The sequence below is a fragment of the Lampris incognitus genome, chromosome 17 (assembly GCF_029633865.1).
Source record: "Lampris incognitus isolate fLamInc1 chromosome 17, fLamInc1.hap2, whole genome shotgun sequence".
Taxonomy (NCBI): Eukaryota; Metazoa; Chordata; class Actinopteri; order Lampriformes; family Lampridae; genus Lampris; species Lampris incognitus.
The window spans coordinates 12,414,441-12,427,286 of NC_079227.1; the positions used below are offsets into that span (position 1 = coordinate 12,414,441).

General features: G+C 42.9%; 1 protein-coding gene across 1 annotated transcript in view; it reads right to left on the reverse strand.

Moving 5' to 3' along the window:
- Positions 1-12,446, reverse strand: part of LOC130127923 (sodium-dependent neutral amino acid transporter B(0)AT2-like) — a 31,250-nt gene extending 18,804 nt beyond the window's left edge. Inside the window, 7 exon segments of the mRNA XM_056297638.1 lie at positions 418-659; positions 1,401-1,511; positions 4,646-4,821; positions 6,758-6,878; positions 7,816-7,973; positions 9,639-9,861; positions 12,236-12,446. Coding sequence (XP_056153613.1) covers positions 418-659; positions 1,401-1,511; positions 4,646-4,821; positions 6,758-6,878; positions 7,816-7,973; positions 9,639-9,861 — 1,031 coding nt within the window. The 5' untranslated portion in view covers positions 12,236-12,446.
- Between the last annotated feature and the right edge of the window lie 400 nt (positions 12,447-12,846).

The window sequence follows — 12,846 nt, forward strand, 5'->3', positions numbered from 1 at the left end:
CCCTCCCCAGATCAGCAGAGGAGATGGAGCAGCGACCGGGACAGCTCGGAAGAGTGGGGTAATTGGACGGGTACAAGTGACAATTGGGGAGAAAAAGGGGGGAAAAAATCCACAAAGAAAAAAAGAAGTAGAGTCATCATTTGTGTTGCGCACAATTAAAGGTAATTTCAGTCCTATGCATTTTTATACTGGACCTAAAACAGGGTTGTAGCCAGAATATTTTATATTCCCATGAAATGTATGACATGCTTTAGAGGTCCCTTTAGTACTTTTCCACATGAATTTGCTGAGTTTCTGCTGTCAGTTCCAATCTAGTCACCCAGTATGCATGTTAGCATCTGGTGTAAAAAGGAGGGATGAGGTGCCAATGTGCACCCTAATACTAAAACGAACCCACACAACATGCCAGTAACACACCTGAGCACACACGCTTTGGCCATGTCCTTGGCGCGGAAGCCGAGCACGGCGAACACCACAAGTGTGGCGAGCACGGAGGTGAGGAAGTTGATGAAGGCGACGGTGTAGGCGTCACGGTGACAGTTGTTGTTCTTCGGGTTATAGGAGGAGTAGGCAATAATGGAACCGAAGCCAAGACCCAGAGCGAAGAAGACCTGGGTGGCCGCCTGACGCCACACCTTCACATTCCCCATCATCTCCAGCTTTACAGGGAACAAGAGGAGGACAAAGAGAGAGAGACAGGAAGACAGACAGATGGGAAGACAGACAGAACAGCAGTGGGGGAGAGACTACATCAGAATAATCTTAATTTTCTATTAATCTTAGCAGGTAAAAACACAATAAAAACACAATATACAATCAATGTGTCTACATGGAAATGTATACTTCTTCGTCTTCTTTCGGCTTGTTCCCTGTTTCCCAGGGGGCGCCACAGCGGATTTGATAGTTTCCATCGGTATCCTGTGAGGGCAGAGCACTGATGGCGGTTTTGTCAATCCACATAACGGTTTGACAAAATTTTACGTCGGATGCCCTTCCTGACACAACCACTGAGCCTATGAACAGGGGCCCAGGTAAAGCGCTGGATGCCCATTATGCAGATGTATAATCCAACCATAAACTAATAAAGGCATTACTCTGACCTTAGGCAAAGTCACCTACACAGTTTTATCTGATTATCTAAATCTGGGTAAAGGCAAAAGAAGAAAAACGGGATTATAGCACCTGGATTTTTGTTCAAATTTTTTATTTAGTTACTCTTCTAAAGGCATAGTCGCCTTTTACAAACTGCATGTCAAAGGTCACCAGAGCCAGTGAAGTGAAAGTTGTTTGACCCACCACGCAGGCGTCTTGAATTACGATGTTTTAGCGTGTGTCTACATTTTATGCAGGTCATTCATTCTTGATGTTTTCTGTACGCCCGTCCTGTAAACAGTCGGTACCTTGGGGGAGAACATGTAGGTGATGCCCTCCTTGGCTCCATCCAACATGAGGCCCCTTATGAGGAAACACATCAGAACCACGTAGGGGAAGACCGAGGAGAAATACATCACCTGAGACAGAGAGACAGACAGAATACAAATAAGCATTTAAATTTATACAGCTTTAGTCAGATGCAGCACCCTTGAAACTGTGTATGTGTTTATATATATCACACACACACAGGTTGATGGTGCAGCCACCCAAAACTCTAAGACCAAGCAGACCAGCCTAAACACTGCCTGGATTGACTACAAGAAAGCCTTGAACTCAATGCCCTACACGTGGGTACTGGAGTGGTTGGCACTGTAGTACAAGGCCAACATGCGGCTGTAGAAAACAAACTTAGAGGCCAGCTCCGAGGCCATCGCACAAGTGACCAACTGTGGCCTATACCAAGGCGATGTGCTGTCCCTACTGTGGGGTCACTGAAAAGAACGGATATGGATACAAGTGCAGAGGCAGCTCAATGGGCAAAAATGGCAATTTTATCCATTTAAAATTAAATCCACAACATAAAGTGTGCAGAAAGTGAAGGGGTCTGAATACTTCCTGAAGCCACCGTGAATCACGATGTCTGATAACATATACAAAAATACTTTTAATGTTTGCGATTCTAGCCGAGGTTCATCACATTTAACTGTTCGGTGATGTAAATTATAATTAACTAAAACTAGTTTCAAATAATATTTCCTCAAATATTTCAGACCTCATTTTGTGAGAAATTTTATATAAGATATTCTCATTATTAACAAAATTTTACAAAAAAATTCTCTCAATAACCCAAAATGAAAAAGCGAAAACACCCCCCCCCTTTTCTCCCCAATTACATCCAGCTAATTACCCCACTCTTCCGAGCCTTCCCGGTGTCACTGCTCCACCCCCTCTGCTAATCTGTGGAGGGCTGCAGACTACCACATCTCCTCCGATACATGTGGAGTCGCCCGCTGCTTCTTTTTACCTGGCAGTGAGGAGTTTCACCAGGGGGACGTAGCATGTGGGAGGATCACCCTATTCCCCCCAGCCCCCCCCTCGAACAGCCACCCCAACCGACCAGAGGAGGCGCTAGTGTGCAGCGACCAGGTCACATACCCACATCCGGCTTCCTACCCGCAGACACGGCCAATTGTGTCTGTAGGGACACCCGACCAAGCCGGAGGCAACACGGGAATTCAAACCGACGAGCCCTGTGCTGACAAGCAACAGCATAGACCGCCAAGCCACCCAGACGCCCCAGTGAAAACATGTTTTTAGAAATTTTTGCAAATTTATTAAAAATCAAAAACTGAAATCTCTCATTTATACAAATATTCAGAATGTTTATTCAGTACTTTCTAGAAGCCCCTTTGGAAGCAATTACAGTACATCTGGATTTGGGCAGTTTATCCCATTCTTCTTGGCAGATCCTCTCAAACTCTATCAGATTGGATGGGAAGAGTCTGAACTGCCATCTTCAGGTCTCTCCACAGATACAGGTTTAAATCTGGGCTTTGGCTGGGCCAGTCAAGGACAGTCAGATTTGTCCTGAAGCCACTCCAGTGTTGTCTTGGTTGTATGTTTCGAGTCATTGTCGTGATGAAAGGTGAACCGTCACTCCAGTCTGAGGTCGCGTGCACTCTGGTGCGGGTTTTCTTCAAGGACCTCTCTGTAATTGGCTGCATTCACCCTTCCCTCAATTTTGACCAGTCTCCCCATCCCTGCCGCTGAGAATCACCCCCATAGCATGACGCTGCTACCACCATACTTCACCATAGGGATGGTATTAGCCAGGTGATGAGCAGCACTTAGTGTTCACCAAACATAGTGCTTGGAGTTCTCCCAAAGAGTTCAATTTTTGTCTCATGTTCTTAGAGGTCTTTAAATACCGTTTGGCAAACTCCAAGAGGGCTCTCATATCCCTTTCACTCAAGAGTAGCTCCCGTCTAGCCACCCTAGCATAAAGGCCTAATTGGAGTGTGCTGAGATGGTTATCCTTCCAGTAGGTTCTCCCATCGCTGCAGAGAACTTCTGAAGCTCTGTTACAGTGACCGTTGGGTTCTTGGTCACCACCCTGGCCAAGGCCCTTCTTGCTCAGTTTGGCCAAAGTGACAACTCTAGGGAGAGTCCTGGTGGTTCCAAACTTCTTCCATTTCTCAATCATTAAGGCCACTGTGCTCCTGGAACACTCAAAGCTTTAGATGTAGTTTTATACCCATGCCCTATCTATACTGTGCGACAATTTCACTGCGGAGGTCTACAGAGAGTTCCTTGGACTTCATGGCTTGGTTTTTGTCCTGACATGCAATTTCAATTGTGGAACCTTATATACACAGGTGTGCGCCTTTGTAAAGTATGTCCAATCAATTCAATTTGTGACAGGTGGACTCCAATCAAGTTCTATACATATCTCAAGGACAATTAAAGCAAACAGGATGTGAAAGACCACAATTTGGAGTGCCACTGCAACAGGTCTTAATACCTATGTTAGACATTTCGGTTTTTGATTTTTTAATACATTTGCAAAAATTTCTAAAAACATGTTTTCCCTTTGTCATTATGGATTTTATCAGTGTAGATTGATCGATCAATCAATCAATCAATCAAGTTGCATTTTATATAGCGCTTTTCTAGCTGCAACAGCCACTCAAAGCGCTTTAAAATGAATTAATTCACAAACACACACACACACACACACGCACGCACACACACACTGATGGCATGTCAACTATGCAAGGTATGCAAGATAACAACTGCTCATCACACTAAAAACCAAACATTTCACTAAACTGGCTCCCTAAATTCCAACACAGTGTTTAACTTGTGAAGTATAATAATATATTGCTGGGAAAAGTAAGATGTTCAAGTAAGACCTTACTTGACCGTTGATGGGCAAAAATGGCAATTCTATCCATTTAAAATTAAATCTGCAACACAGTGTGCAAAAAGTGAAGGGGTCTGAATATTTCTGAAGCCACTGTATATTGATATTGCTAAAAATTCCCTACAATTATCATAATATTTTTTCATATCACCCAACAAGTGCAAATCAATGGGAGAGTTAAGAAAAACAAACAAACAAAAACTGTTTGTTTGTTCAGAAGTATCCAGAAAATGCCTAAAAGCCTGCAAAGGGATTCAAGATCTGCTGGCTTTGAAAGGAAGAAAAACTAAACAACCACAGTTGACCTGACAGTGTAAACAGGGACAACTGGGGAAGACAGACAGTTACCTTAGCAGAGGTCTTGATGCCCTTAAACATCCCCAGGCAGACAATGGTCCAGGCGGCCAGCAGACAGCAGGTGATGTAAGGGTTAAACTGGCCCGTCTCGTTGATGGAATTGGTGATGTCCAGAGCTTTGCGGTACCAGAAATATGTGGTCGGAGAGCTGGCCTCGCATTCCTTCACTGATGTTAGAAACAACACAGACATGTTCACTGAGGCTCAATTAATATGCCAGAGAACCCATACTGGTGAGCAACATATTCATAATCTGCTGAATTTGTAGTGTCTTCACAGTTCGGCTCAAACACAGGCCAGCGGGGCCGATCTGCCAAAACCAACCAAAACATAAACAGTGAGTTTGCATCCAGACCTGCTGTTAGCACCTTCAGCAAAGAAATGAGCTGTATATCAAGGTTTTGTGATTTGGGATTGTCTTTTAAGTCCCCCCCCCCAAGATCAGCAGTCAATTAGATTAATTAAAAAGATTCACTGGGCTCAACTCGCTGATATTCAATCAAATTTATGTGCAGATTTGTAAAAGTTCTGGCTTGCACGGCAAACGTTCTGCAGCTTTACTCTAAACCACTTCCAATTTATTATACTGACATGACACAATATCAACCCAACTACTGATAAACCATTTCCTTTGTTTAAGTTGTATGAACACCAGCTGCAGGAGCTGGCTGACTTCAGATTCAACAGAAACTTCCAAGCCCAAATAAAAAAACCTAAGCTACAAAAAAAAAAAAATTACCAGCATGTCCTCTTTCTGAGGAAAGTATGGTGGCCCAGTGGTTAGCACTGTTGCCTCACAGCAAGAAGGTCCTGGGTTTGAACCCCAGGCCGTCCCAGGTCCTTTCTGTGTGGGGTTCGCATGTTCTCCCCGTGTCTGTGTGGGTTTTCTCCGGGTGCTCCGGTTTCCTCCCACCATCAAAGACAGTTAAGGTTAATACTCCTGCCTGTGCCCCTGAGCAAGGCAACAGGGAAAAAGATCTGGAGTTGGTCTCTGGGCGCTTCACGCCAGCTGCCCACTGCTCCTAGCTACCTGGCTAGGATGGGTTTAAAGTCAAAGGATGAATTTCCCCATAGGGATTAATAAAGTATATCTTATCTCATAAAGTCCCTGACACAGTCCATCTGCCATTTTCTCTCTGTCGTTTTTCTTTTTCTCTACATTCTTACTTAACCTGCACCATGACACGCCATGCGTCTGTCTGCTGTGTATAAAAGACTGTGTGGTGGCTACAAGTAGAAGTATGGAGCCATCTCATGGTTTCTGGCGACCAAGCGGCTTTTTGTAAAAACTGTTAGACTGAAATATTGTGATGGGCAATATCAAAGATCTTCTTCGTTCTAAAAAATGAATTTAAAACCTGAAAACATGACTGAGTGTGTAAAGTAAAGCAATTTTAAATATTTGAAAATACAATTAAATATTTGGATTAATGTCGTCTGGAAAAGACTGATGTTCTATAATGCCAATAAAGGCTGTTTTATCATCATTTTATATATGTCATTAGTTTTTTTCCCTTTCAAAACAGTAAAAAGCCAAAGCTTTTACTATCCATCCATCCATTATCTGAACTGTTTATCCTGCTGTCAGGGTCACGGGGATGCTGGAGCCAATCCCAGCAGTCACTGGGCTGGAATGAAAGCCAAAGCTTTTACTAATAAAATAATAATTTTAATAATAAAATTTTAATGAAATGGTTTATTAAGAGGGATGAATTTTGAACTAATAAAAGATATTTCATAGTTAGGGTGACCAGGCACCCTGCTTTCCATTGTAACAAACAGCATTTTGAAGCAAAATAACAAAAGTAAACATTTATCTACTTATACATTAATTGATCAATTTTTATCATTATCTGATGATAATAATCATCTCTGGCATTCTCTGCTTAAACTTATCCACTCTCACAAAAAACTAATAAAAAAACACCAAAAGAGGTACATCGTCAAAGACCATCATCTTTATGTATCACTGGTCATGCCTATAGAAATTTATTTTCTGATCTGTTACTCAAGCATATTATATATAGTTGTGCGCTGACTATTGAGCAATTTGTCTTCGGGTCATGTCAAAGTTGAAGAACCAGTGTGACGTGGGGTGGTTACCTGTGATGTTCCCCTGTACTGGACACTGTTCCCACGGCAACGGATACTGGAACGAATTCCCCAGGTAGAAGAGACTCCAGCTGATGATGACGTTGTAGTAAAGAGCAACAAAGAAACACACCTGAGGCGTGTTTGACAGGGGGGAGAGACCAGTTTTAAACAGCCACATTAATTTCAGCCATTTCATAGCTGGATAAAACCCCTCGCAGTCATGTCCATAAAGACAAATATTCATGAGGTGTGGCTACATAAAATGATGTTAAATGTAAAAATATAGCTTTGTTGATTTTTAACGATTGTATTTCCACCTCCAAGTCGTCATATAAAAAGTTGTGTGATATCATAGCTTCGATACACAACTTCAATGTCTGCTTGAAAAGGAGCTTGATGGTAAAGCAGCCACATCTCGTCACCAGAGAAAACCTCTGAAACCAGACTTGACTCTTTTGTTACTGGTTACTCGTACAGTTATCGTTTGAGAAGCACATCTGTTTTAACTGACCCTGAACATCGCCAGGCAACTGGACATATTCACCTCTAAACCACGAAAGCACTTTTTTTCACCAGTTATTTGAATTGGTATTTTGAAAAGGAGACTGCAAAACCTAATTAACTTACCACATGTTGATCTAATTTTCTCAGAAACACAGGCATTTACTAAAATTAAATGTGTGTTTAAGCAATGTTTTCTTATCGCCCCTTTTTATTCAAATATGGCGACTGTGTTAAACAATGAAAGCGAACCAATTCCTGCGGGTTGTCTTTTGTATTTACTTTATTGTTCTATGTCAACTGCAATTCAGAAGCAAAACTAGCCCTTTAAATTTTGACAGAAATACTACTTTTGTACATAATCTGATAAAATTGATATCGCCTGATATGAGAATTTTAATCACGACAACATTTCCAGCCATAATCACCCAGGACCAGCCTCCATTCTTACCAACATCTAATATGTGTGAAGACGATTAATGATAATCAATAATTACTGTCTGCTTTGTTGTTACGGGTATAGATCAGGTCCAGTGCACAAATGGCAAGGGTATTGTCCAGCTTACCACACAGCTGGAGTAGCCAATCCCAGAGAGCTTTGGGGAGATCATCTTCCAAACGCCGATGCTTCCCTGTCGGATGGACTGACCCGCTGCCAGCTCCAGGAAGAAGAGGGGGATTCCCACCACCAGCATCAGCAATATGTACAGCAGGAGAAATGCTCCTGGTTTGGACAGGAGAAATTACTCGACAACCTGTTATCATAGCTTCTGTCAGTACAATGCTTTTGGATGTGAAAACTGTGCTGTCTGTATACTGTTCAGTTGAGACACACCACTAATAGCTCCCTACAAAGTCGAGGAACTTTCTTATTCCAAATAAACTCAGAGACTTAACTATCTAATTTACAACAAACAAACAAAAACTGAGGGAGAAAAATAAGTATGCACTGAAAATGGTAGGACAGTTTGGGGAGGGTGTTCATCTTAACAGAGTTAACCCATGCTACAAGGGATAAGGGCAACAATGACCACCTTTGGAAATCTTCCTGCATCTGAACCATCAAAGGGGCAAATTGAAATTTAAAATGTCCTAAAATGTATCTCTAACCTGAATACCAAGGTATGTAAAACCACATGGGACATTTCTGAATGGGAAATCATGCAAAGAATAATTATATGCTGGAACATTTAAAGGAAACAACCCACTTCTGTCTAAATTAAATTTATACCCAAAATGTGTCCAAGTGAAGTAAGGATGTCAACAGCAGCTGGGACCAACACAGAAAGATTAGAGATATATAAAAGCAAATCATCAGCATAAAGGGCGACCTTCTGCTCAAAACCAGTTCTGGTTATTCCAGTTATAAAGGGATCTGACCAGAGGACAATGGCAGTAGTTCAGTAGCAATAGCAAATACAAGAGGACTCAAAAGGACAAGCCTGCCGGGTGGAGTGACAGTATTCTGGGTGGGTTTTATTAGTTCTGACTGAAGCCATAGAGGACGAGTGAAGCAGTTTCACCCAGGCAATGAACGTCTGGTCAAAACCACATTTCTCCAATCTGTTAAAAAGATAATTCTACTCTACACGATCAAAAACTTTTGCTGCATCTAATGAGATCAGAATCAGAGCGTCTGGTTGCAGGTTTTCAGTTTGCAAATCACATCAAATTATGCGATGAATAACAATTATATAAAACACAGCAAAAATGTTCCACCTTGTTCTCCTTCCCATCACCCAATCTCTCTCACCTGAGTACAGTCATAAAAGAAAGAAAAAATCAAATAAAAAGTAAACAGTTAAATAAACAAAGGGTGTTTCTTAGACCGATGTACAAGATCTTGATGCTACCCTACTTCCTCAGAGCTTGTTCCTGCTGAAGCAGATTACCAACATTAACATTATGCCTTAAGTTGACAAAAGGGTCTCCAGATATCAAAAAACATTTTGTTTACATCTGGCATCAAACTAACAAGTTGTTGCAGATGGAATGAATGAACTACTTAATTTGGAAGTTAATGAAATCAGAAATGATTCTGAACGCAATGGGGGCAAATAAAGCCGTTTTGGTCGAGCAATATAAAAAAAAACTACACCGAAACAGTCCAAATACAATGTATAATCAAACACTGGCCAAAAAATTATAAACTGTTAATAACTGAAAATGATCACAATCTCACAGAGCAGCAGAGAGATACATCTTACATGCTCGATGCTCAACAATGCCCCCCTGAGAAAAAATATTTAACATAAGACCAGTTTGTAAAACAAGTATTTAAGTCAAGACAGGGAATCAAAGGAGTCCTGAACTCACTTACCATCAGGTAAGAGACAGTGCAACACAAATTCCCATCAATAAGAAACCTAAAAGCAGACTGAGTGCTCACCTCCTCCGTTCTGGTGACACAGGTATGGGAAGCGCCAGACGTTTCCCAGGCCCACGCTGAAGCCCACCTGTGCCAGAAAGTACTCGATTTTGCTGTTCCAGCCATCTCTAGCAGGCAGATCTGATATAGCCTGCTCGCCGCTCCCCTCTGTGGCAAAGCCGTTGACCTCTGACCCCGGGGTCTCCGTCCCGTCATTGTTGCTGGGTAAAGGCTGCTTTTCCATCTACAGAAGGGGTACACAATGAGAGGGTACGGTAAAACGGTGTGCATATGAAGCAGATTTCAATCAAACTTTTACTAGTATAGCAGAGTTCATACATTAAAATGCAAGATACATTTCATGAAGTGAAAAGCCACAGATGAAAAGAAGGCAATAATGACAGATGAAAACAAGGTAAATGAATAAAAATGATTTTTTTTAAATTCAATAAAAATATAGTGAAGATACAAAAATTGTATAATACTCAACAACAACATCTCAGCACAGATATTGTCATGCCTTGTTGATAACGCTGCATGGATGAAAGAACGCCACCTTTGGTTTAACCTATCTAAGCCTGAGCTCCTTGTCATCCTAGCCAGTCCATCCATACAACAACAGATCAATACCCAGCTTGGATCAACCCAACTCATGCCCACAAAGTCTGCCCAAAACCTGGGTGTCATGATTGATGACCAACTAACCTTTAAGGGTCATGTGGCCTCGACTGCTCAGTCGTGCCAATTTGACCTGTACAACATCAGGGAAATTAGACCCTACCTGGCTGAGCATGCAGTACAACTCCTGGTACAGGCTCTTGTAATATCACGCATTGATTACTGCAACTCTTTACTGGCAGGTCTCCCTGCATGCACTTTCAAACCTCGGCAGATGATCCAGAATGTGACAGCACATCTGGTCTTCAACCAATCCAAAACCGCACATGTCACGCTGCTGTTCATATCCCTCCACTGGCTCCCTGTTGCTGCCCGCATCAAATTCAAAACCTTGATGCTCACTTACAAAACAGTAACTACAACAGCTCCCCCCTACCTGAACTCCCTCATTCAGGTCTACACTCAGTCCCGCTCACTATGCTCTGCCAGTGAAAGGCGCCTGGCACTTCCACCACAACGGGGCCCTAAGTCACTAGCTAGACTCTTCTCTTCTGTAGTTCCCCAGTGGTGGAACGAGTTACCAAACTCCATTCGATCCACTGAGTCCCTCTCCATCTTTAAGAAGAAGCCAAAGACCCCGCTTTTTCTCGAACACCTCCACACCTGATGGTATTATCCATCCATCCATCCATTATCCAAACCGCTTATCCTGCTCCCAGGGTTGCGGGGATGCTGGAGCCTATCCCAGCAGTCATTGGGTGGCAGGCAGGGACACACCCTGGACAGGCTGCCAGTCCATCACAGGGCCGACACACACACACATTCACACCTAGGGACAATTTAATATGGCCGATTCACCTGACCTGCATGTCTTTGGACTGTGGAAGGGAACCGGAGCACCCGAGGGAAACCCACGCAGACACGGGGAGAACATGCAAACTCCACACAGAGGATGACCTGGGACGACCCCCAAGGTTGGACTACCCCTGGGCTCGAACCCAGGACCTTCTTGCTGTGAGGCGACCACGCTAACCACTGCGCCACTGTGCCCTGATGGTATTAATAATAATAATAATAATGGTAACAATTCTATGCACTCTATGCATTGTCTTTGTGCACTGCCTGTTGACATCTATGTCCTATTGGACTTGAACCTATTTTTTTTGGCACTTACATGGGGTGTCTCCTGACTAGATCCTTGCTTGTGTTGTATTAACTCTCAGATGTACGTTGCTTTGGATAAAAGCGCCTGCTAAATGAAATTGTAACAACAACAACCAAAGTAAAATTGATTAAATTAGAACAGACCAACAGCAAAGGTTACAGAAACATACCACAGGTAAACGAGCAAAACAATTTAGATGTGTATTCTGATGACGTCATCGGTCACAAGGCATGGGTAGTCAGGTTCACATTAATAACGATTTTAATGCAACTTCTGCTTTGTCCACGTTGAAGCAGCCATTCGTCTCAACCACATACGGGTCACGTAGAGCCCAGCTTAACCTGATGATGAAACCTTTCGTTTCAAACACTTGTTTCTGAATATAAAACAGCTGTACATACATCTACTACTACTACTACTACTACTTTCGGTTGCATCCGTTTCCATTTCTTCCTGTCTTCTGCATCTTCCTCTGTCACCCCAGCCACCTGCATGTCCTCCCTCACCACATCCATAAACCTCCTCTTTGGCCTTCCTCTTTTCCTCTTCCCTGGCAGCTCCATATTCAGCATCCTTCTCCCAATATACCCAGCACCTCTCCTCCACAGATGTCCACGCCATCCCAATCTTGCCTCTCTTGCTTTGAAAAAAAAAACAGCTGTACATACATACTGTGGCGAATTCTTGGGCAGGGCGGGAATGTGGTATTATCTGGCAACATCATCTTCAGTTAACACGTGGTTAATGCATACTGGGCATTGTAAGGCTAAAACAAGAGTTACGAATGTAACTAAGGTTCTATGAATTCTGGAAGAGGAATTTAATATTCTCTCACCTGAAGGTCCTTTATAGCCAGAGGTAGGAAAGTGGCCAAGTCAAGTCAATTTTATTTGTATAGCCCAATATCACAAATTACAAATTTGCCTTCAAGGGGCTTTACAGCAACACGCAAAGCTGAAGAAAACGGCATTGAGTGAGGAGTCCTACGTCACCAGGCTGTTCAGCACAGGGAAATTCGGAGCAGACTAATATTGCGTCGACCGAGATCACTGAACCCGCTGTAAGACGTCTTTGTCTTCTCAGTATATAATAGAGTCAGCACATGTAGTATCCGTGTTCAGAGGTCCAGACAGAGAAACGCTGACGAGTTTCTGTCGGGTAATTGCGGCTTTAGGACCGCACTGAGTGCCAAGACGCGCGGTCCTGTGGGTCCTGGTGAGCCAGCGTTTAGCGCTTATCCAACCGACTTTAGATCAAACTTCCGTGTGATGAAAGCTTCGATTGGCTAAACCGAAGCCTAGCCCCGCCCTAACTTTAACCAATCAAAGACGGGATTTCCGCGCCCTAACCAATCGGAGACAGGCGCTTGCGGATCTTACCCAATCAGAGGCAGTCATTCCTGAATGGTTGAAAAAAAAAATCTAGCCGGTGGGCTCCCTCTGCATG